Below are 25,721 nucleotides of genomic sequence, written 5' to 3'. Positions count from 1 at the left end.
AGGTCCCTGGCTTGTATCCTGTATAAGACAGGAGCAGAAGTGAAGGGGTGTCTTTGTGAAGAGGAGGGGGCACGTGGAGAGCTCCAAACCAGTGTAAAAGGAGAATCCGAGGTGGTAATGAACTTCCTGAAAGGGTCCTCAGATTCACATTTTCAAGTGACTCTCCAACATGTTCTTGGGTTAGATTTTATTGCAGAACATTAATTTTTATCCAATCTTGGGAAGATGCCTATGGAAGGCAAGGCACCCTAAGATTTCAGTAAGCTAACAGAGCGTCAGTTCATAGGGCCCTCCTAGGACCTCAACACAGCTGGTCTGAAGCTATTACTTAGGAACACGGAGAGCCCTGTGTGGTATTTCCATGAGAACAACGGGTCTGGAATAATCCTTGATGGCTTCCGAAACCATCTGTTCTCATTATCCCAAGAAATTGTGTTTTCTGGTGCAGCTTCCAGACTGACCTAACTAATTAAATTTCAATACTCAGGCTAGTTTTCAATCAGAAAACACAGGTGCCACCAACAGATGTTTGCTGACCAGATTTCTCAAAAAAAGGACATTAAGAAGAACCCTTGCATAGCGTCATCTCTTTTGTTCCTTTCCAGAGTGTTGACTAGGTTTCAAGGAAATCTTTTTAAAAGCCTTTACAAAATAATCAATATTTTTTTCACCACAATGTTCAATGTCAGCTAGATATGCCTCAAAACAAAGTCTGTGTTTCGATTTAGGGTATTAACAATAACAAAAAATAAATTCTCAATCCCCAATGAGTTGTACATGTTTGGTCAAGTTGGATTCAGCTGTGGAACAAACTAGAATTTCTGCCAGAAAATCATCTCAGCTGAAATTCCTGAAGCCTCTAAAGATAAAGGGAAAGGTTGTTTTTAAGAGGTACCTTAAATACATTACAAAGGAGGATTTCACTATTTCGAATTTCTGGAAATAGAAAATGTAAGGATTTCTTTCCGTTGCTTTATTTGCTCCTGGTACAGATTTTAAAGAAATCTGAGGTCCATGTATTTCTTAAGATGGATTTACTGTTTGGTAGTGGGGTAGAAATGACAGCAAGGTGTGGTCCACTCTTGACGGGACCCAGGGCTCCAAAGGTCAGAGCGCCAGGCTCAGGACTCAGAACTTAGAGAGGTTTGGGGAGTTTAGAGCCCAGGTCTGTCGCTAGTATTACTTCAGGTCAGTTATGGGTTATTTTGTGACTGACCTAGGTTCTAAATACCATTTAAGATATTCGCTTCCATGAGAAAATACATTCCAAATTCCACGCCAATTTCTGGAATATAATCTGTTAGTAGAAAGTATACAAAATATATTTCTATATAAAAAGTAGTATGTATGGACATGTAAGCGTCTGTAACATATTTGAGTGTATGGTATATGCTTTCATATGTGAGTATATGCCATCTACTCATTTCTTTCTGTTCTTCATTACAGTCAGCCTTGTTTGTGACATGAAGGGAGCTACTGTCCCTTTATCAGTCATCTGGCATCTCATCAAACCTGGTAGCTCTGCTGATGCTTGGCGGGAGCCCAGGCACGGACATTAGCATCAGCGCTGTGATGTGCATGGCACCGTGCTTGCTGCTGTTTCAAAGCAGAAATGGGATTTTAGCGAAGTGGCATATAAATGTTTATTTTGTCTTATTTCAAGGTCTCTTTTATTAAAGATCTGTGATCCAGAAATAAAGAATTATAATGTATGAGTATACAGTGTATGCATTCTATGATATAGAAAGTGACACACATTTTTCAGTGACTACCCCTGTGTCATGTGGCCAACAATGTTTGTTAATGGAGCTGGTTAATAGATTTTTATTAAATGGAATTTTTTTAAAGCATGCAGTCCCCCAAATAATCTATCTTACTATTGATCACAAATTATAAATTAATAAAATTAAATTAAAAAAAATATTTTATTTATTTATTTGAAAGAGAGAGAGAGCAGAGAGAGACAGCACATGAGAGGGGAAAAGGCAGAGTGAGAGGGAGAAACAGGCTCCCTGCTGGGCAGAGAGCCCAATGTGGGGCTCCATCCCAGGACCCTGAGATCATGACCTGAGCCAAAGGCAGACGCTTAACCGACTGAGCCACCCAGGTCCCCACAAAGTTAACTTTTTTCTATTGGAATTATATGAGATGACTGACTTATGACCCCAATTTCATTCCAAAGTAGAATATATGCCATAAGGAATGGAGGGGAAGCCTCAGGTGGGCTAGTGGAGGGAGCCCAGACGTTCTGGATCTGGGGAGCAGAGCAGGACTCACCCCAGCTCGGGTTCCCTCCACACAGGGCCTTGCATCTCAACAACCACATTTTCTTACAATGGACACAAAAACGGGTAAAAGGGAAGGTGGCTTGGCGTTGTGCTGAGGCTGTGAGGCCTCAGGATGGGATCCCCTTAGGGAGTCTGGGTCTTTGTTTCTTGAACTGTTGTGACTGTATCCTCCTTACCTGAACCCCCGCCTACCTGAGCATTTGAGGGTCCCATGCCTGAGTGAATCGTCCTGCCTGGCAGGCCCCCATGTTTTCTGGGGAGAGAGGACATTCATGTGAGAATGTGAATAACGGGTACTCTAGGAAGAGTATCAAACGTGGCAGAAATGTTATGGATGTGGTGGTGATGGCGTAATCTTGCGAATATACTAAAAAACCACTGAGTCGTACATTTTAAAAGGGTGAATTTATGGTATGTGAATTATACCTCAATTTAAGAAAATACCTGATAGACCAATTTAAGAATTCAGAGGAAAGGAGTCCCTTGGTCTGTCAGAGATCTCATTGACATGTTGGTCCTTGAGCAAGGCCTTGAAAGCAAGGAAGGACAATGGGGAGAGTTGGGAAGAGCAGAGGGAAGATGGGGAGGGTGGGAAGAGCATAGCTCCTACCAGAAGATGAGGAGGCCAGATGGTCAGAGAAGGAAGTGCAGGAAGAAAGGGACAGAAGAGCGGAAATACAAGTTGGGGCCAGAGTATAGAGGTTTTGATGTTGGTCCAAGCAGCATATGGGCAAGAAAAAGCCTTTGACAGTTTCCTGCTTGGGATTTGACATGCGCCTAGCATGGTTGGGGAAGATCAATTTGCCTGGGTCACATGGGATGAACAGGCTTTGGGAGGAGACCTCTCGGCAGCCATCATAACACTCTGGGGAAGATAGTGAAGATAGCAATCCAGTAGAAAACAAGGACAGATTTGATGGCTACTATAAAGCAAGAGTAGACAGGACTGGACACCTGACTGGATATGGAGAGTAATAAAGAGTCAAAGACCATTCCAGAATTTTCAGCCTAGGACCCTACTAGGGAAGCAGCAACTAAAATACGAATTGGTTTGGGGGAAAAGATGTGGAATTCAATTTTAGGCATTCTGAGTTTGGGTGATGATGGAACATCTAAGTGGACGCTGAGCCAACAGTAGTCTCGCACATCAGAAGCCCCGCACGTACAGGTAAGGAAACTAGGCACAGAGGCTCTACCTACTGCCCACGGGTTAGAGAGCTAGTTTTAGGCAAGCCAGAGCCAGAATCCTATCTGAAAACTCTTTCTCCTCCCTGGCAACTGGTTCAGATGTGGGCTGGCACTTGGAAGAAGGTGATCTGGGAGACAGAGAGGCTGGAGTCCGTGGCGGAGGCAGGATGAGAAGGCACTGGGAGTGGCAAAGTCTCTGCAGGGGAGGAGAGCAAGGATAGTGAATGGCAGAGGGCATGTCCTCCTTTGAAGGAAGCAGAATGCAAGGAGGTGCCAACTGGAACAGCAATGACAGTGTCACTGAGCCAGAGGACGGGAGCACAGTGGCAAAGCACAGAGAGCTTGTGTGAGAAGGAGCCTAGAGGCCATCCAACCGCAGCTTGCCTTGTCTGCCAGCACAGCCCTCTAAGGCAGTACCATGACACCAGATGCTTCTGAGGTGTTAAGGAGAAAGTGGACCAATGCCACTGGATTTGGCCATTGGAGACTTTGGAGGGCCTGTCTCATGAGTGTGACATGAGGGAATGCTGGGATGAATGACAAGGAAGAGGATTTTTTTGTTGTTTGTTTTTGCTTTTTTTAATGGAAGAAAAGTGTGGTGACCTAGGAAAAGCAACTAATGAAAAGAGAGAGATCGAAGGTGTAAGAGAGAAGGGGCTGGATCCTAGAGGTCATGGAAGAGCCTGGGTCAAGCCTACTTTAGTAAGTAGGAACTCTCTCCAAAGGGAGAGAAAAGTGAAAGACAAAGCTTTTCTGGTGGAGAGGAGAACGGATGAGCTCAACTGGACAGTCTCTTTTTTAGTAAGGAGGAGGCGAGGTTATCTTTTGTGATGATCTAGTAAATACTCATTTTGTCCTTTCTTCCTTAGTCACACAACCTGACATTATTTGGGGAAACAATGTGCCCAGCTAAAACACCATAACTTCAGCCTCTTTTGCAGTCAGGGATAGTCATGTGACTCAACGTTGGCCATGGAGAAAGCTGAGTAAGATTTCTGGAAACGGCTCTTTGAGGGAGCCATCTCAAGTGTCAGGTGCCCATTTTGCCCCTCCCCTTTCTCTTTCTTTCCTTCCTGAAATATGGCGTCGATGTCTGGAGCTGCAGGAGCTAACCTGTGACCATGAAGTGATCCTGAGGATGAAAGTCAGTGCTAAGAATGGCAGAACAGAAAGAGAGAAAGAGGTCAGGACACCGATGACATTACGGAGCCACCACACTGACTCTGGATTGCCTACTGCTGGACTTACTTTGCATGACAGGAAAAACATCTCTTTGTCCAGGCCACTGTTACTGGGGATTTCATTACTAGTAGCCAAACACAATTCTTATCTGGCAAGGGTGAAGGCTGGTGTGTGTGTGTGTGTGTGTGTGTGTGTGTGTGTGTGTGTGTTAGAAGGTGGAACACAGAGCAAGTGGATTAGGGGGTCTCAAGTTCTTTGTTGCTCTAAAGTCATTTGTGAATTTAAAAAAGTTGAGAATCACAGCTGTAAGAAACCAATCTAGATATTTGTGACCAGAAAATCCATTACTCTTCAGATGAGTGTCTACGTAGTGCAAACTCATTGAATGCAAATCGATCTGATTCTTTCCTACACCTTGTTGACCTTGACAATCTTATAAAGACTGAGGTTTACATTTGATGCCATTAGCAGTTTTTATTGAAGGAGGAAAATACTTTCTTAATTCATTTCAGGTTTAAGATAGATTCTGCAAACATTGATTAAAACATGAAAGGCACTTAAATAAGCATAAGTATGTCTGAAAACATGCAATGTTCTGTATTGTATTGTGTTCACCATTGTTCAGATTTAGGGCTTTGAATTCACTAAGAGTTTAAAATGCCTTTTTCCCCACCCTTTCACACCAAAATGTCTGACTAGTGTGAAATACCAACACAGAATGCCCTCGGCAAATGGTAAGCAAGGCTTTAATCTTCCTTCCTTCCTTCCTTTCTTTCTTTCTTTCTTTCTTTCTTTCTTTCTTTCTTTCTTTCTTTCTTTCTTTCTTTCTTCTTTCTTTCTTTCTTTCTTTCTTTCTTTCTTTCTTTCTTTCTTTCTTTCTTTCTTTCTCTCTCTTTCTTTCTTTCTTTCTTTCTTTCTTTCTTTCTCTTTCTTTCTTTCTTTCTTTCTTTCTTTCTCTTTCTTTCTTTCTTTCTTTCTTTCTTTCTTTCTTTCTCTTTCTTTCTTTCTTTCTTTCTTTCTTTCTCTTTCTTTCCTTTTTCCTCTTTCTTTCTTTCTTTCTTTCTTTCTTTCTTTCTTTCTTTCTTTCTTTCTTTCTTTCTTCTTTTTCTTTCTTCAGGCTAAAACCATCTCCATTCATGTAGAACCCAGAAAACATGTCTCCTTGCATAGGCCATATGGCCTCTCGGTGTAACTATCCATCTTAACACATCTAGGGCAAATAGAGAGTTATTCATTCATGTCTTCATCAGCAATACCAAGCATCTCTTAAAAAGCCAACAACGGATGGAAGAAAAGTCTTCGTGTTGCACGAGATGCCCATCTGCTTTCCAACCCATTCTGCATGCAATTCCTGGGGCTTATGAGATTAAAAAAATAATTCCAGTTAAGGCCATTTATCTAGTTTTGTGGCAGCTGCAAATTCAGTTGCTCCAGAAACAATCTAACCTTCAACCTCCCAATTATTTTCAATGGCTGGATTAATGTACTAACCGCTCATTTGAAAATCCATCGTGGCCGTATGGTGAGGACCGTACAATGGGCAACTAGACAGAGGATTTACTGAGTTACAAAAAACCATTAGCATCTTTGACATTTATTTGAAAGAAAACGACGCTTTACCTTATTCAATATTTCAATAACTTATTCTTAGAAGACAGAGATGCAGGGTGCATTTCAAGGGGATAAATGGGAGGTGGTTTTTGACACAGTCACATGGAAAACAGCATACAAGGCCATACACAGAGCTCCAGGACAGGTGGAGGGGACCAGGGGAATAAGAATTCATTTGAAAGGCTCTCTCATTTGGACATGAATTTGCTTGACTCCCACAACTTATAGGTACTTAATAAAAAATGTAAACATCGATTTGATTTAGGCTCAGCTTCAAAACAGTTTAAGGCATTAATCAGAAAAGTATATTTGACATTTGTTCCCTTTATCCTCTTTTCTTACATGATCAAGAACTAAACAGGTGAGGCAGTATTCCTGTGGATGAATGAAAGACAACTGACTTTGGAAACTTTCCTTAAACAACAAATGCGAATTCCTGATACCATTTAGCTAACTCAAAACCACAAGCCAACCTGGAAAAGCACTGGGTTTCTGGTGAGGAAGATGATTGTGGGCGGAGCTTAGGAAGGGGGCCTCTGAGTTATAGCTCCCCTCCTTGGGGAGCAAGGAGGCTCTGAGATCCACAGAGGAGCCCATCAGGCTGTGCCCTTCAGAAGCCTCTGCACCCACTGATGGTGGTCCCCAAATGGCTCCAGGTCCAGCATTTCCCTGGAGATGCTATTATGGGCCCCAGTGCCAGGGACACTTCCTGTCAATTTGGGCAAATTCATTTTCCTTGCTGTTGAATCAGATGAGAAGGCCCAGGCCCAGGACAGTAAAAAGCTAGGGGGGCTTTTGAAAACCCATTCAGGTCCAGTAGAAGCATGGCTCATAAAATGGGGTTTGCTTCTCCTTCTGAATCCCGGTCAGTCATCCTAAATACAATGGGGACAGCAGGGGGTGGGGGGGACTGAGGTGCGCTTGGAAGGGGTGGCGCGGAGGGAAAGACTCTTTCTTCGTGCTACTCTGGGCCAGAATAGGTATTTGGCATGTTGCTGGCACAGGGTGGGGTTATGGCATCATCCTCCCGGGCTGAAATAATGACATGCGAAAGCTGGAATGAGCATTTTTTTTGAGTGGGCACAACACAAATGCTGGGCTGAGTCTCCCCAGGCACGGAATGCCACGTCATCCTGGCCTTTCAGATGCCGGCCATCGGCCGCCCTGATGCTCCATCCAACATCCTTCTAAGGACCAGGATACTCAGGCTCAATTCAGCCCCTGAGTGCCTGGGAAGCCTGCAGTCCCCGGCGCACTCCTGGGAGGATGAAAGCAGATGAATTTTTAAACAACAAAGTGAGTGTGTGTGTGCATATGTTTGATAATGGTCCAAACTTCAATAGCATGGTAAAATATTTATCTTATTTTTATAGCCAGCATGCAATCAATCCATAACACACTGACAGAATTTAGAAAGATCAAGGTCTATACTCAGCCACAGCTAGATGGAACCACTCAACATTTAAAAATGCATATATTTATCCGTTAATGGGAAATGCAGACCCATCGCCAGAAGTCACTTTCCTGAGATCAGGGGAAGAAGGGAGCTCCCGGGATCACGGTCCTTCATTCCGCAGACTCTCCCCTCTTTTCTAAGCCACAGAATAAAGGGCTGTGAGTATCTCTCTGGTTTGGGGTTTTAAGAAGTTAATTGTCTTAGCAAATTGGCCCATTCAAGTTAATCTCCCTCTTGGACCCTGAACAGCCTTGAATAGCTTTGATTTGTTTCACCGAAATTCCCAATCCCCTTTTTGATAAATGATGTCAAGTGGGTACAGGAGACAGGCTTGGGGTGGGTGGAGGATCAGTAATAAAGACGATGTAAATATTGATTATTAAAGACGAATGAAAGATCCTTACTTCTTGAATTTCATCATAAGGAGGTGGAGAGAGGGACCAATCATGGGAAATCAGCAACTACTGAATTAGATGATGTTGGAAACGGAAAGACTCAAAAGTCCATTGTCCTCACCTTCCAGATGGAGACCCCACACAGATACTGGAGTGAGAACTGACCTGTCCTCTCCCCAGGGCCAGCGCTCTCCCAGGGCCTCCGGGCAGCAGATGGAAGGAGGCAGAAAGCAGAGGGTTGGGAAAGTTATGGAAGGCACATCGTGGGGCTGTCACTTTTTGCTCACAGGTAGTGCGTGCGAGGAGAGAATCCCTATGACTGTGAGTGTGTGTGTGTGTGGCTGTGTAAGGAAGAGCTCTCTCCCCCTTATTATAAATTCCAAGTGAGCACAAGGACTTAGGAGGTCCAGGAGATCAACAACGGCTACACATCCTTTACCTTTCCTGTTTTCTACTCGTATATACGGTATGAAAAGTAAAGATGGTGCCGAGACACCGCAAGAATTCTGTGGTTGTTTTCAGCACAAAAGATTTCTCCACCAACAACGAATTGGCTGTACTCCAAATGAGACTTTAAATTGTGCTTTTCTTTTTCTTTACTCCTTTCCTTTTCTAGAAAATGGCAACTCTTTCATGGGAGAAACAGCCTTTTTCCATAAATGCAAACCGTTGGGGCGTCTGGTGTTTCACATGATTGTGAGGAGCCCCAGCTTGATTTTGAACGAGAGTCGATTTGGCTGTTGAATTTATCATCTGGAAAGAAGCAAGGACAGAGCCTGCTGCGTCCCTGCAGCTGTCTCCGAAGTGACTTACTCCCCCAAACACAGAGCCAGCTCCCTTCTCGGTGATAAATGAACTGAACGCAGTGGTAATTTTCTTAATTCCATTCTGCTTCGTGTCTGGGTAAGAATGATGAACTACATCATCAGGACCCCAACTTTAAGCCGGTCTCTCCTCCTCGTTTTCTGATACCTGAGGAGGACCTCACGCTGCCCTTTCTGAGTGCTGGCAGTACAGAGCAGGACGCAGAAGATGGCCCCACAGCGGCCCTTCTCCCTGCGCGCCCTCTCCCCTCGATTCACTGCCTGTGGCAATCTGTCAATATGGAGCAAATTCTGCTAAGACCGTGTCAGAGAGAGAGGATTGAAAAGAAGAAAGAGAAAGAAGAAAGAAAGAAAGAAAGAAAGAAAGAAAGAAAGAAAGAAAGAAAGAAAGAAAGACCCCACTGTTGGAAAGCTACCCTCTTACCTGAGAAATCACCCCATAAGTCCCCCCCTCCCCCATTCAAAGATTTTATTTTTGGCTGTTTGGGGACCATTCCTCCCTCGCTAGGGATACTTCAATGAAGCCAAGCTCTCCACAGGCCATCCAGGTGACTGTGTCGTCACTGAAGCTGTTAAGGATAACTGTACGCAGATCCGAAGTAACAGAGGACGTCATTTTATTGGCTGTCCACAGGAAGTTTGGTCACACAAGGAGGTGGAGGCTGTGGCAGGCGTGGTACAACACAACAGCTCACCTAACTACTAAACAGAAGGTTAACTGATACTTGATAGGCTAAACCCCAGCAGCCCTCTGCAGCCCGGCGCCACCTACCCCTGTCTAAGAAAGCTCAAGTGGCTGGTGAGTGATGGCATTGTCCACTAGTCTCGGTGTGTTGCACTGTCTTCCCATAAAACAGCACTTGAAAATTCACCAAATTAGAAGAAAGCAAGCAAGCAAGCACTTCCTTTTGAATACCAACACCGCTGTAAACAGACGTAGCGTGGCATGCAAATCCAGATCTGGTCTTTTTTTTTTTTTCCGCTTTAGGTTTTTTTTTTTTTTTTTTTAATTAACAAATGGAATGGCATGTCTATTTCAAATATTAGTAGCATAACACATAAGTGCAATTTCAGTCTGGCCACCAGTGTCCTCAACCTTCCCGTGTGTCTGTCCTGAGAGCAGTGAGCAGACTCCAACCGAACGAACACGGTCCTTTCCTCCCAGACCTGGACTGCAGCCCTGGGAGGCTGTTCCTCTCTCTCCAGGCCCACCCTCAAATTCCAGTCGCCTGAAAACACCTACTTCTCCATTGCCATTGTTATCAGTCAGGGTGGGGAAGAAAATTCAACCCAAACCAAGCTGTAGGCATTTGGGCCCTGCCCTCCTCTGCCCTCGGAGGGGGATCCATTTGCTCTCCGAGGGGTCTTGCTGCCCCAGGACCCGGAGTCGTCCTCGCCATCACGGACCTGGGGCATGGGAAAGCTCCCGCTGTCTGCGGCCCCTCGGGGGCTGCGGTCACACGGAGCTGAGCTTCACCAGGCCGCGCACCGAGTCCTCGTGGAGAGAGTCCTGGCTGGCCAGACCCAGCACGTGCATGGTGCGGCTGTGCGCCAGGGGGCTGCCCGCCAGCATCCTGGGGGGCGAGGGCGCTTCCTCTGGGGTCAGGAACTGGTGGCCCACGTGCTCCTCTTTTAGGGGCAGTATGTCTGTGAGCGNAACGAATTTGGTGCTCTGAATGCACTGGTCTTGGTCGCACTGGAGAGCAGGAGGGAGCCAGCAAAGAGAAGGGCGGAGGTGCGGTGGTCGCAGGGTGGGGAGGGAAGGGGGCACAGGGGGAAGGGGAAGGGCGGGATGCGAGAGAGAGAAACCCGTTAGTGACACCTCAGTCAGATAAGGCCGAGAGCGTGCACAGTAGCCCAGTATCAGCCAGAGACACCCAGCACACGGGAAATACCAGAGCCTGCTCCTAAATAAGCCGCTGGAAGTACTCATCCCCCACAGGTGCCCAGGGAGGGACGCGCAGCCGGTACTCATCCCCCACAGGTGCCCAGGGAGGGACGCGCAGCCGGTACTCCTCCCCCACAGGTGCCCAGGGAGGGACGCGCAGCTGGTACTCATCCCCCACAGGTGCCCAGGGAGTAACACGCAGCTGGTACTCATCCCCCACAGGTGCCCAGGGAGGGACACGCAGCCGGAGGCCACGATGCTCCTGGCCCTTGATCACAGACACGACCTAATGAAGAAACAATCCCACCGACAGAGTCACAGGCTTCACCACCTAGAGCGGTCTCCAATGGCCGCTGGTGGCCCGTGTGCTGCAAACCACTTTTACGCTATTGCTTTACAAATACAGGGCCCTGCACACCCCCGATCGTAACAGCATTCTTCACAATAGCCAAAAGGTGGAAGCAGGGGTCTGTCCACAGATGAACGGATCAACAAAATGTGGTACAGACAGACAATGGACCGCTGCTGAGCCGTAGACAGGAAGGAAATCCTGACACACCCTACCCCACGGATGAACCCCGAGGACATCATGCGGAGTGAGGTAAGCCAGTTGCAAATGGGCGAATATTCTATGATTCCACTTACATGCGGTACCCAGAAGAGTTAACTTCCCAACGACAGAAAGTAGAAAGGAGGGTGGGTGCCCAGGCCTGCAGTGGAGGGGTGAGGGAGCTAGTGAGCATGAGTACAGTCTCAGTTTTGTGGGAGGAAGAGGCCTGGATCTTTGCACAACCCTGTAAGCGCACTTACTGCCACTGGACTGTACACTGAAAAATGGTTAAAATGGTAAGTCTTATGTTTTGTATATTTTACTACCAAAAGGAAGGAAGAGAGGGAGGGGGAGAGAGAGAAAGAAAAGAAAAGAAAAAAGAAAAGAAAAAAGAAAAGAAGAGAAAAGAAAAGAAAAGAAAGAAAAGAAAAGAAAAAAAAGAAAAAGCAGAATGGCTCCTCGGCGTCTGATCAGACTGTTGTTCACAAAGCCCCAGAATTCCCCACTGCTAAATTTCCATCCGCTTCAAGAACCGTTAATTGAGCTTCTGTGGTTTTTTTAAATCTGAGAATGCCAACGTTTTACAAGATGTTTCCTTTTCTTCTAAGTATTCTTACGTCATGTTACACCTCATGTCCTTTCCCTCACTTCACTTGCTGGGAAAAGAAACGGTGAAAACCTATTTTTAGCTGTTCGAATGTGGAATGTGGAACCCTCCCCTGAGCGATGGGGCAGGTTCTGCCTCAGCCAGAAGAGACCTCGGCGGCGCTCAGAGATCTTGAACTTGAGTGCGCGCGGTAGGTCCTTGGGGGGTTTCAGGAACCGCTCCTCCCCAGGAAGGAGGAGGAATAGGTGTGACTCTAGGTTCAACCAGTAAGCTAGGCACTGCACTGAGTTTCTTCAGAAGTTCTTAGAACAAACACATTTCCCCTCTTTGCAGGTAAGACCCTGAGGCTGGAGTGAATGGATGGCTCGCTCGAGACCTTACAGATCAGAGTAAGGCAAGGACCCGGGACTTGGGGCTGGGGTTGTTTGACTGTAAACCTCTTTCAATACTGCGCATGACACACAGTAAGTACTTAATAAATCTTCCTTGTCTTAGTATCCCCTCCTCTCTTTTTCAGAATGCCTGAGTTCTTGTACAACCTGTGCTAATGGGTCTGCAATGTAAGTGCCTCACCGTCCGCCTGCCCAGGGGACACCTAGAGCTGCCGTCACTCACCCACCTCCGAGCAGGGGACAGCCCCAACCTTGCACCATGCAGCCTTCAGGGAGGAGAGAGAGTTCATCCAAGTTCCGACTCCTTAGGCTTTCCTTCCTCCCTCCCCTCCCCTCCCTCCCTCCCTCTCTTCCTTCCTCTCTCCCTCCCTTCCTTTTCTTTCTTAAAAAATTTTTTATTTAAATTCTATTTAGTTAACATATAGCATGTTATTAGTTTCAGAGGTAGAGCTCAGTGATTCATCAGTTGCATGTAACACCCAGTGCTCATTGTCAGGTGCCTTTCTCAATGCCCATCACCCAGTTACCCCATCCCCCCACCTCCCTCCCCTCCAGCTCCCTCAGTTTGTGTCCTAGAGTTAAGAGTCTCTTATGTACTGTATGGTGACTAACATAATATAATAAAAAATCATTAAAAAAAAAAGAGTCTCTTATGGTTTGTCTCCCTCTCTGTTTTCATCTTATTTTATTTTTCCTTCCCCTCCCCTCTGTTCCTCCGCTTTGTTTCTTCAGTTCCACATATGAGTGAAATCATATGGTAGTTGTCTTTCTCCAACTGACTTATTTTGCTTAGCATAATACCCTCTAATGCCATCCACATTATTGCAAATGGTAAGATTTCATTTTTTGACGGCTCAGTAATATTCCGATGTGTGTATACATATAATATATACATATATGTATACACATATGTATACCCATACATATATGTATATGTATATGTATATGTATATGTATACACACACACACACACACACACACACACACACACACACACGTCTTCTTTATCCATTCATCTGTCAATGGACATCTCGGCTTTTCCTTCATTTGCTCCAGTGTGTGTCCTTTGGCCAGATGGGCTTCCTTCTACAATCCCAAGTGGCAGGCCAGCCCCTGCCCCCAGCCCAGGGAGGGCAGAAGAGGAGGGAGAGCTGCAGTCTCTATGAATTCACAGGCTTTTGATGGCGGAAGACCTGATTCCAGGAGAGAGTAGAGCTCTTTAATGAAGGAAAGCAATTCTCAGAGGAGACCGTCATTTTCCCCTCAGTCTTCCTCCCAGTCCAGGGAGCTCAGAAACACTGAGAGCCTGGGGCAAGGGCTGGAATCCCTTCTACTTGTCTTCCTAATCAGCACTCCGTGGTTTTTGCCACTGCAGTACTTTCCCATGGTCCAGTCTGGCAGGGGGTCCCAGCTCTGGGGAGGGGAAGGGGGCTTTCCAGTGGGAGGTGCTGTGGGTGGGGCGGGGGGGAGGCTGCAGGCAGGCTCAAGCTTTCCGGTATGGTCATTTTGGTCCAGCCCAGCAGCTCAGTCTTGACAGGGCAGAGGCAGAGAAGAGCAACCTTCCTGATTAAACATTCATCTTCCGGAAACTCTCTCAGGGCTTTGGATATATTGTGCTTTGCAAAGAACATTTTGTGAAAATCACCATTTGGTCTCCTTACTGACCGAGACAGCTGAGCTCCCTCACTGCCTCCACTTCCACGGCTCGGTACAGCCTGTGAGCAGGCCGGCTAGCGATCCCAGGGCTGAGTCGTGCTGCAGCGAGCAGGCCCTCTCCTGGATGCGGGGATCCTGTTCTCAATCCTCCCTCTGGAGCCCTCCCTATGCCTCAAACCTTCTGTCTACCCAACGCCCTCTGCTCTAAGGAAAGATAAAATTGCAAATCAGATTTGCTTGTCTCTGTTAGCCTGCAGGAAGACGTTTTTATTGAAAACTAACGGGCAAATTCTATTTGAGGGATTGGTGCAAGACTGACTCTTACGGACTCACAGATTATGTGAGAGGGCAGAGCTGGAGATTTTCAAGGTCAGGGGCACCAGCATGAGTGGAGAGGTGCCACCCTGCCCCTAGCCCTGTCCCCAGCTCAGTGCCCAGCCCCTTTTCCCTGATCACTCCCCTCCAGCCATGCCCACCGCAGAGCCCACCAGATTCTCCTGGGATGAAGTGGTCTGTCGGTTCCTTAGAGCCTGTGTTCACCAGGAGCTCAAGGTGGAGCTGGATGTGCCTTGCAAGGCTTGATATTACAGACTCTAACAAGACCACACGTACCCCGAGGTGGGTTTATGCTGAAGCCATGAGGCTTAGATCAGGGCCCCTCCAAGTCCTGGTTCCTGGCATATTGTTTTCTTTTTCTTAAAAGGAAAGTCCCCTCCAAACCCGGGCCCACTCCTGTACACATTACAGAGCCTTCCCGTGGCCAAACTGACAACTCATTAAAACAGTAACAAATCTGTGCTCAGCCTCCCGGCCAGGACTATTAAAAACAGTGTTCAGTTCACAGGGATAAAGCCTAAGGGCTTAATTGCATGAAAAACAATCGACCCTGAACCATTTCATAAAAAAAAAAAAAATCTAAGTAAGTTACTCAGAAATATTTAAATGGCTATTTTGAACCCTGACTTGTGTTAACTGACTTCAAGCACCTCTCCTACATTGATTTCTTTAAACATTTAAAAAGATGACTGTCTTTCTGAGTATAGTTATGGATATTTCCTTCATTATAGGGACTGCTTTCATAGTAGTAATTAACCTACTCTCTGCCCCGCACCCCTTCCCACCAGTTTAACTTGCGGCACTGACGTCAGTGAGCACAATCACCGGGACCATGAACCTTAGTGTCTAAACCCTGCTGCACCCAAACCTTGAAAATAATTTGCCACAGTCAAACAGATTTTCCTGTAGACGACCAACCCCATCTGGGGGTACCCAGGGACTAGGCTTTGTTCTACCGGAGTTTGCCCATATAAAATCTCCTATTGGCTCCACAGGATGATGGACTGTATCGGATTCCAACCAGGGACTATACTTCTCATATTAACTTTGCATGTTTTGAACATTCCTTCTTAGGAAAGACTCAATGATTGGGAGACAGCTAATTTTTTTTTTTTTTAAAAAGGTCAGAGCGTTCCCTCATTTTGCACAATGCCAAAATTCCCAGGAGGGTGCACTGATAAACCTTCATGGCTGCAATCCCATCTAAGAACTTGGCAGTATTTTCAAGGTCACTGTGGAGGTGATCCATGAAACGATGTTCTTATACCTCTTCATTTTCGCCTCTGCTTCTGATTCTTATTTGCCCATTTCTTCTTTCTTCTTCCTCTTTTCCCTTCCTTGTCTTCCTTCCCACCTCTCCCTTCTCCTAGCTCAGTCTTTCTCACACCACTACCCAACTTCTTGGCTTTTCACGTGCGGACTCCTCTCTTCAACCAGTAAGGGGCGACATCACTGCTTACTTTCTTCTCTGACGACCGTGGTGGCGGGGCTTATGCTCCAGCACGAACACCAAGACGCCCTTAGGCGTCTTTTAATTGACCTAACCACTTACATCATCTTAAGAAAAGCCTACCAAGCGCCTGGATATGGGCAGTGACCAGCCATCCACTACAAACCGGAAATTGAGACTCATGCTATCATTCCAAAACAAAGCTTCCAATGTTCCTACTTATCAAATACGAGGTTGAATTCCATGAAACTGCGATTCTAAAAGTAAAAAATTATCCAAATGCAGAAGACCACTGGAATAGAAACCTGATCACTTGTAAGAGTGTCTATGAAAAGACCCTCGAGATGGCAGCATGAAACAATGCTGTGAGAGTGCTGGGGCATTTGCTGTGGCTTCAGCAGTCACCGCGACGGCTGGCTGATTTCCTGCCCAAATGAAGCACTGCCATTTAACTTGCAAAGAAGTTTATGGTTTCAGATGCTTGGATGTCACACACATTATCACTTAATGCTACAATCTGAAAACGATGCAGAGATAATTTACTTTTAGTTTCTGCAGATTTTCAAAGAGAATTGCTCATGTTGGGATACATTTTATTTTACTCGCTGATTTCCTGTTTGAAATAAACCTAGCACACAGATTAAATGTTGTTAAAAGCAAAGCTGGGACTTTTTTAGATGGTCTTGTATACAAATGAAGGGTGAGTGAAATTATTTATTGCTTCTGCTCCAATTCTTGTCAAAAGTATTAGCCTTAGGCATCATTTATATCTGCTTGGCTGTGAAGCTGTGTTCTGGGGGTCTTATGAGTGCTCGGTTACAGTTATAGAAACACTATAAACTTCTAAAATCTACCTACAATGTAGGTTAGGAGGAAAGCTTCGTTTTTATTCTGTTATTTAACTTTATCATTTAAGCATGCGTAACTTCTTTTTTCTACTATTTCAGATTTTTCAGATGAGGTATGGAGAATTCTGCAATACTAGTTAAATAAATCATTTAACTGATAGGTTTAGTATTTTTTGATATTGGATTAAGGGAGGGTTTAAAAAGTAGGTTTAGAAAATATAAGGGATGATTTTCTAAAAAGACAAAAATTCCAACAACTAAGTACTACCTTATCATCTTGGTGTATAGCATGTGGTCCCAAAGTATCTTTTAGCCACAGGTGTCAAATATAAGCATAAACGATGACCCAGATGCTACAGTACTTAAATCACTTGACAATCAAATGAGATATATATGCTAAAAACTGGGCCATAGCTGGATGTCGTGACTGTACCTACATGGAAAGAACTTCAATGTTAGGTAATAATACAAGCCAGTGATGATGAAAATAGGAATAACGAAAATATGGTCTTCAGTTGGCACTGGGGTTATTTGCACGTAATTCCAATATGGCTCTTCAGAATGTCACAGGCGTTCAGATGACAACGTTTATACTGGAGTTGCACATACCATTTTAATGCTTTAGATGTCCCTTCATTACTTTTCTAACATTTTCTTCCTTGGGAATTCGTAGTAGAGGGAAGGTCACTTAGGCACTAAACAACCATCCCCACCCCAAATCGGGGGTGCTAACTCTCCCGTCTTAAATATCTTTGGGGTGGGGGCTTCTGACTGTTGGGCAGCTCCTTCTTGGACTCAGCAGGATTTGCATCCTGGGTTCACCTTCTTGTCCTGATTCTGAGCTGTGGGGCCACAGAGAACACATCTCATCTTTTCCCCCGTCAGAGCGTTCATATCCAGCCTCTCCCAAAGATGTTCTCATCTATTTGGGGGCACTGTCAGCGGTGGGTGGGAGGCTTGAGACCAGAAAGCGTTCTTCCAGCTGAAAGCCCAGTCAAAACCTGGGTTTCTCATAACAAAAGCAGCACATGGAGGTAGAGAGTGTGGGGCCTCAAGTTCGTTCACTTTCAGATTTCTTTACGGGCAACTCACTTATTTTAGAATTGGTAGTGATTTCTATGTAATTATATGTTGCTTGGGAATTCTCATAAAGTGGGAAAAATCCAACGTACAAATCACTTACAAGTGTAATAAAATTTCCATGAATGCCAAATTTAATTAACTAATAAAATTAACAATGAATGAAGTTGACATAGTCATGCGTCTTGTAGACATTAAACATGTATTAATTTTGATTTTGTAGTTTTCATGTTTTAGAGCTTCTAATTTGTTTTCAGGTCTTAAAAATTTTCATAGTCCCTGGAAAAACACACAGGCACTTTGCTTACAGTGTCCAGTGGGTAGACTAGCCATGACCTCTGGTCTTTCGGCCCATGGATTAATTTGGTTCTACCAAGGCCGTCCCTGCACTAAAGAGAACTCTATCCCTCTTGTTCCTAGTTTCATATTCATGGTGGAGCCTTTTGCAGATGTGACAAAACTGGAGGGAGGAAGGAATGGGTTGGAAGAATGAAGATAGGAGCAAACCAATACTTGTGCAAAATCCCCATGAGCAAGGCCTTGAGAGGGAAACGTTCACAAACACTCAATCGAACGTCTAATGAGCACCTCTTATGTGCCAGGCCATGTTATCCACTGGGGATGGTAGGATGGACAGGCAGGATCTCAAGTCAGTTCCACCACCATCCAGGGAGCTGATCACTACTCTCCCCTTCTTCCCTTCACAGTTTAGGAATTGGAGGCTCTTGGGATTAAGGGACTTGCCCATGATATCCGAGCCCCCAGCATCAGGACTGGTGAATGCAAGACCAGGGGCTGGGATGCCACATGGAGCTCTACCTTTCCCCACTGCACTGAATGCTGAAATCTGTCCATTTGCAAAGCTTTTCCCTTCATTATCTTTTGGCTTTATTCTACCATCCTCACTAGTGTCCAATATGATCAAGAGACTTGATTTGACTTGGTGAGGGTAGAGTTGACAGGGGTGGGTGGAGAGAAAGTCAGGAAAAGATAATAAATGTTGATTTTCAAAAAAATTAATCTTCCAGCACGAGAGATAAAATCAGGTTAATAGATGACAAACATGAGAAACTCATCGTTTTTTAAAAACACCCGATGGCTGTTATTTCTAGGATACCTAATAAAATTGACTCACATCTCTACTATTTCAAAGTGAATTTCTACAAGCCACATTATTCCTTCATAAGCACAGGGAAGTAAACTGTAAGCTTTCCCAGCTATTGGCAGGTACCTCCCCACCACCTCCAGCTATCTATGGGCACCCAAATGCCACCATAAGCTTCCCCCTAACCTGCCCCGCCTCCTGTGTTTCCTTTGGTGACTTTTATGACCACCTTGTCACCACACTGAAAGGTGGGGGGCATCCCTGGCTCCTTGTCCCCAGACCTCCACAGAGACTGCATCTCCAAGTCCCAGACTGTTGCTGCCTCTTCTCTGAACCCACCTCGGCTGTCCTGGCCAGCCCCATTGCTGCTAGGCCTACCATGAGGGCCTTCTTCTGTTCTCCCTGTCTCCATACTGACACGCCTCCCTCTGCACCCCACATGACCTCCCGGACTCCATTCACCCCCAAGAAAATCTGATGGTCTTGCTCACTGAACTGAGTCTATGCAATGACTCCCTGCCACGTACAGAAACCCACTCTGGTTTTAAGGCGCCCAAGGCTCTTCACATGCTCCTCTCCTGCCTTAGCTCCCTCCAACGCCTGCTTTGCAACCCACAGCTTGGTCACTCAGTCCTCCTGCTCCTGCACAGGCACGCAGGTCCACCCCACGTCTGCCTGTGTCCATGTCTGTGCTCTGCTTGGAGCACCCCTCCCCCCTCGGGGGGGCTAATGCAGTGTAACTAATCTCTTAATATTTGACTCAGATGTCATCTTCTCCAGAAAGCTTTGCCTGAAACCCAAGTACTTCTGTTTGGAGTTCCACAACTGCCCGGCCTCTCGTTTGCTAGCATATTCTGTTGAAATCCTCCATACACCTGAATATGAATATTCTCTGAACAGATCATGTCTTAGCTGAGCCCAATTGACCCAAGGTTTTTCAAGAAAAACTTTCTTTGTGTCAAAGCCAAATATAGCTCAAGAATCATTCCTTTAACCCCAAACTTGGAGAATTCAAGAGAATTTGAAGGCTATGGTGATGGTTTTCAATACTGACCGATGATTAAAGTCACCTTCAAGATCATTACAACGGCAATGCTTGGACCACCGCCTGGGGATTCTTCCTTAACTGGGCTCAGGATATCAGCGTTGTGATCCTAATGTTTATCCAGGGCTGAGACCCGCTGGATGGTACTAAGCTCAGCTGCCAGATATAAGGCCAGATCTGAAGAGGTTCAACTGACACCAGTTTGAGGGCTTTTGAAGTTGAATTAGTGGAAAGCAACCAGGCCTTGATCCACTAGATGTGTGACTCTGAGCAAGCCAGCCATTATTCTAAAGCCCCAGTTTCATGCTTTGTAAAATGGGAATAACTTGCAGGTTGTTGTGCGGATTAAATGAGATGATCTTTGCAATAACAGTATCAACACTGTCCACATTCTGCTGATTGCAAAGACTGATAAACTCCAGCAGAGACCCACGTGACCACGGTATAATTCTGTATTAAATAAACTTGGTTCCACTTTTAGAACTGCCTGAAATTCACCTTGTTTTTTTTTTTTCACATCACCTTGTGATTTAAATTCAACTTTAAAGGATTTAAAGCCAGTTTTCACATCTGTCTAATTGGGGACTGGGACACAAGAATGTTTTTTATTGATCTTGTGCTCTAATTATACCTAAAAAATGAAATAAAGAAATACAAAGGAAGATCATGGATTGCTTGTGGACAAATTGCTCTTAGTGATGATGTGTGTTTCCTAAAGAGCAGAAGGTAAGTGCTGTGTCCCCTGCTGCATCAGACACTAGGAAACCTGCAGGGATTGGGGTCCCTTATGGCCAGGCACTGTTGGTCCTGATGTGTTGGCTCAGTTTGAGGTGGTCTTGGTTGGGGTGTCTGTTAGAGGCAGACGAAGCAAGTCAAAAGAAAGGCATGTTATAATTTGCCTCAAGGAATTCATTTATGGTCAGTCTTGAAATATTTTAGCTCATTTTCCCATATTTTGACAATTCCTGGAGACTGCTTATGTATTTCTCCTGGTCCTAACATTACTCAGGGCAGGACCCGCAGTCCACGCTGGAAGTCACTTTGCTAGAGTCCCCCAGCTCTCTCCTCTGGGGGAGTTACACGTATTTCACAGCACGTGGGAAACACGAAACACCAATTTCACCCTTCAGGGCTCACTCCACCTGTGTTCCTTCCCTCTCACCACGGTCCTGGGCTACTGCTGCCCTCTCCCTTCACTTCTATAAATTACTCTCATTTTCTGTTTGTTTTTCCTTTTCTGGTCCTTAACTTTGCCTCCTTTCATCTATTTCCATAATAAAACAATACTGATGTATGATCAAAGAGACAGGGCAACAAATTACGTAACTTTGTAAAATAAATTCCTAGAAAGACATGTACTATTGAAACTGACTCAAGAAGAAGTAGAAACCCTGAATAGACCCGTAGTAAGTTGTGAGTGAATTCATAAAAAAACAAAAAAACCCCAAAAAACCTAGCCACAAAGAAAAGCTCAGGACCAGATGGCTTCACTGGGGAATTCCACCAGATCTTTTAAAAAGAATTAATCCCAGTTCTTCATAAATTCTTCCAAAAAACAGAAGAGAAAGAAACACTTCTCAACTCAGTCTATAAAGCTAATATTACCCTGATCCCAACACCAGATAAAACAAGAAAAGGGAACTGCAGACCGAAATCTTTTAGGAATATAGATGCAAAAAATCCTCAATAAAACACCAGCAAACCAAATCCAGCAACATATAAAAGGGAATATACATCATGGCTAAGTAGGATTTGTCCCAGACATTCAAGAAATATGAGACAAATAAAAAGGGGAAGTTTTGGTATGAAGTCCAGACTGCAGCAGGGTCTCGGGTCTGGGTCAGGGTGGGTGGGAGGAGGAGAAACCCAGGGTCACAGTGTTTACTCTCTTTTAGGAAGAGCTGGCTCCCTCTCCTGTGTATGGGGACTGAGAAGTTATTCTCTGCTCTTCTGACCTGTCAAGCTGCAAAGATCAGAGACTCATAAAGACCTTCGATCTAGATGGGGCTTTAGAGGTATATTAGTCTCAGCTCCCATTTTGCAGGTAGGGAAAACTGAGGACCACAGAGGCACAAGGACTTGTTAATAGTCAGACAGGTAACTGATGGGAGCCAGGACTGGAGTTCTCACTCTCTGCTTCCCATCGAGGCTCTTTCCCTCACCCAAGTCATGTCCATTTTTGTCCAGTTGCTCAAAGTAGATGCAATTGACCTGGCTGATCTTGTCACCATGGATATCGGAAGATGATGAGGATAATATAGCTAATATTTACATAATACCTTGTGCTAGGCAAGGTTTTAAGTGCTTAACATGCATTAACTCACTTAATCCCCATAGAAACCCTACAAGGTAAGGATATTAATGTTCCCATTTTATGGATGAAAACACTGAGGCACAAAGGCTAAGCAACTTGTCAAGGGCACTCATCTAGTAAGTGCACAATTAATCCTATCCCCTCTTGGTGGGAAGAAGGAAGGCCTCTTTAAAGCCTAGTGCCTGACTCTGAAATGCTCCCCATGTGGAAGACACGTCTCTGCACATTTTTAAGCCACTGCTGGAACACCCTGGCCCACGGACCTGTCTCCAAGACTATGCTATTTACCAAATCTGGAGTGGACTCGGCAGGATTTTGAGATTTTGTCTCTGAGAGGGAGAAGGTGGACCATGGAACTCAGCGATGTGGAGTCCATGGAAGTCAGGGGGAGCCACTGGTCCAGAAAGTGTACGAAGAATGTCATGGATCTGAACTTACGGGGTGCAGATAGCATTAGGGTTGTGGCGATTGGAGTGTTACTGTACTGGAAGGTTCCTAGGCCGACCTGTGCCTTGATCATTCCTTTACATCCCCTGGCTCTTTCAGTGCCTTGTCCTACAAGCTCTTCTGGAAAGATCTGTGTACGCCTGGACAAAGAAATTAATGAAACTCTTCCCCTTGATGTGTGCTCATGACGACGTGGAGCCGTGGCACATGGTGTCTTCCACTTCCACTCGGTGAGCAAGGCAGACAGGGCATGAAGTCCAAGAGCAGTCAGCCTCAGCAAGTCACCCGGGGCTATGGGTCCTCACTCAGTCCCCCCATCATGACTCAAGATGCCACAGCTCCCCAGGCTGGGCCTGAAGAGGCTTTGCTGCAGGTCAGAGCTCTTCCCAAGCACCCAGTCTGACTGGCACTTAAGGCACATCCCCTAACCATTTCTGCCAGGCCAGTGCCCTTGGGGGAATGGCCTTAATTGGCGTCACGGTGTGGGTCTAGACGGACTGGACCCCAGAGGGCACAAGAGCAGTTTGATGACTCTGATTAACTATAAGGAGTGAAATGACCTCCCTGTCTCCTTCGTTAAACCCTCCCTCTCTGGCTATCATAGAGGCATATAGCTCAATAGATGTTTGTGGAACTAATAAGTTATGCCCTCATCCCATCTTAACATAAAGTGGTTTAATAGCATCAACACCTTGAAGGGGGCCTTGTTTACTTTTTAAATGTAGAGAAAGCGTGGAGCATGGGGGGCTCAGTACCATGGGAGTCACGGGGTGAACCTAATGTATGTTCATTGGTTTTGATAAGGACCACTGCCATGCCTGGTACGTTCTCGTGAGGGTTCCTACTACATTCTTCACGTATGTGTGTGTGTCCTGTCCCTGGGCCGCAGCCTCCGCGAGGCCAGAGGGACAGCACTCCACAGACCTTGCATCCCTACCACCGAGTTGAGTCCTCAACACACAGTAGGGACTCAGGAAGAGTTACTGAACGAACGAGAGGTTATATATGCAACGTGTGAAAACACACATCACAGGAGTTATCAGTGGATGCTGTGGTCAGGATTCCTCCCAGGAACTTTGTCCTTACGGAACATTTGTTATGCACCCTCAGATAGCTGAGAAAGACTTTGGAACATGGATACCATTGTCTTTAGTGCCTGTTCACGTAAAGAAGGCAGTATAAGAAGTGAACACGGGCATTAGCCATCAGACTGGTTTTGGATCCACAAATTCGTGGCTCTGTGCCCTTGGGCAGACGATCCACCTCTCCTACCTTTAAAAAAAAAAAAGCAAGAGCCAAGAATGCCCATTTGCCACTGTTGGTTTGGATTAAACAAGATTCTGCTCAAGTGCTCTGAACACAGCTGGTGACAAATACATGTCATCTCCTTTCCTGTGGGCCTCTCTCCTTACTCTCTGTCCTCATTCTCCTCCTCTGAAATAGGCGGTGACCCTTAAGGGTCATATGTATGGGTGAGCGCGGACAGAACAACATGTCCTGTGACCACTTTCAGAAGGGAGTGGCAAGGACCGTGACGTGCACATACTCGACTTTAAAGGAGACGCTTTATCAGCAAAGCAAAGTACCACAACACAAAGAGGACACCACCACTGCCAACAAACAGCTCCCAGCAAGCTTCCCTGGGGGCCGGAGCCCAGTGTCAGGGCTGTCAACACGGCGCAGGGTCGCAGGGATGAAGCAGTTTCCCTTTGCCCTGAGCTTTCACCTTGCAGTTCTTTATAAGCAGAAACAAAGTGTCCAGGAAGCTGTCATTTTCCCAGACTAGCCCAGAAGGCAGGTCTTTGACCTGCTTGTTATGGAAACTCTTTTGCAGGTGATTCCATCTAAAAGAACAAACAGCTCTAAGCGGGGCCACAGACTGGGTCCCTTTCTGAAACATGAAATTTCTTTAGGGAAATCTGTTCCAGATAGAGTGAAGCCACAGTCTTCCAGACACCTAAGGATTTTTAAGGGACCAGTGGTCAGAGCCAGGCCTGACTGTGCTTTCAGGTACCCGCGGAGGGACTCCTGCCCTGGCCCCAAGTCTCCCACCTGCAGACTGGGAACAAAGCCCATCCATATTCCACACCTCGCAGGACACCTGTGAGCCCTCTTCGGAGAGACTTGCTCAGTTTGGGCTCTGAATGAAGAACACCTCGTCTGATTATGTGCATTAAGGTATGTGTGGCTGTTCTAAGGTTTGGGCTGAGGAGGGGGAACAACTGGCCCGCCACTGCACCCTTAAAGGGGGGCTGGGGGAGGTCAGCACAGAGCGAGGCAAAGGCACAGAAAGGGACTATCTGGCCAGCCAGCCCTGCTGCCAGCAGCTGTATCCAACCCCCCAGACACCACCCTGGTTCTGTGTAAGGGGGCTTTCCATCACAAGGTGCCAAGAGCTGTTTCTGGAAGAACTTTTGCATGTGTACTTCCCCTTATGCAACCCGGAACACACCAACCACTCAACGGCCCTAATCCTTTGTTGGGCACAGCCTTCATTTCAGGCTTCCTTTCCCTCCAGTAAGCCTTTCAGTGAATGAGTGTCCCGGGAAGGTTCCTAAGTGTGCTTGGTTTGTTACTGGGTTAGTGACACAGACGCAGCAGAGAAGCCTTTGCAGGGAGCTCTGGCCCCCGCTGCGGGGAAGCTCCGGCCCCTGCTACAGGCGGCTCCTACCATGTCGCTCTGTGACTGCGTGGCCCCGTACGCGGCAATCCCGTTGGAGGGTGCGGCTGGCTGCGGCGTGTCAGGCTGGATGTATCCTCTTCTGTCAATTAGGCTGCCACAGAAAACAAAACAACACGGAGCAAGAGAGTGAACCAAAAGCCAAAGACGCCATCAACACTATTTTAATTTCCATTTGGGGCTCCTTCTTTCTGTGTGGGGCCCCACTGCTGGCACCTGGGGATACACCCCGACTTACCGTCAGGTACAGTCAGGGACCAAATTCTGTCACCTATGCCTTTAAAAAATGCCTGTAGCACCAGCTCCCTCCCTGGCACCTGCTGCAGACTCCCATGGTCACCTAACCCCCCCCCCCCCCCCCCCCCCCCCCCCCCCCCCC

The 25,721-nt window shown here is 46.1% G+C and overlaps 1 protein-coding gene and 1 long non-coding RNA gene across 7 annotated transcripts in view; one reads left to right on the top strand and one right to left on the bottom strand.

The window, feature by feature from the left end:
• ZDHHC14 (zinc finger DHHC-type palmitoyltransferase 14) overlaps positions 1–25,721 on the bottom strand; it is a 302,308-nt gene that overhangs the window by 34,862 nt on the left and 241,725 nt on the right. For 5 of the 6 annotated variants that reach the window (XR_005834421.1, XM_040628000.1, XM_040627999.1 and 2 more), the window contains exon 8: positions 25,334–25,436. Coding sequence is in view for 5 of the 6 variants with exons in the window: in XM_040628000.1 (XP_040483934.1) it covers positions 25,334–25,436 (103 nt within the window). In the remaining variant the exon portion in view is untranslated. Of the gene's footprint in view, positions 1–5,774; positions 6,016–25,333; positions 25,437–25,721 lie in introns of those variants that run through there. The other variant, XM_040628004.1, reaches the window with a different exon arrangement.
• Positions 10,651–12,801, top strand: LOC103660858. The gene is made up of 3 exons (XR_567926.2): positions 10,651–12,179; positions 12,323–12,378; positions 12,507–12,801. It is a non-coding gene; the product is annotated as an uncharacterized LOC103660858 (long non-coding RNA).

Source organism: Ursus maritimus, unplaced genomic scaffold (assembly GCF_017311325.1).
Source record: "Ursus maritimus isolate PB19 unplaced genomic scaffold, ASM1731132v1 scaffold_13, whole genome shotgun sequence".
In the NCBI taxonomy this organism is placed as follows: domain Eukaryota; kingdom Metazoa; phylum Chordata; class Mammalia; order Carnivora; family Ursidae; genus Ursus; species Ursus maritimus.
The sequence above is the reverse complement of the archived record's forward strand: the minus strand, read 5'-3'. Positions and strand labels throughout refer to the sequence as shown.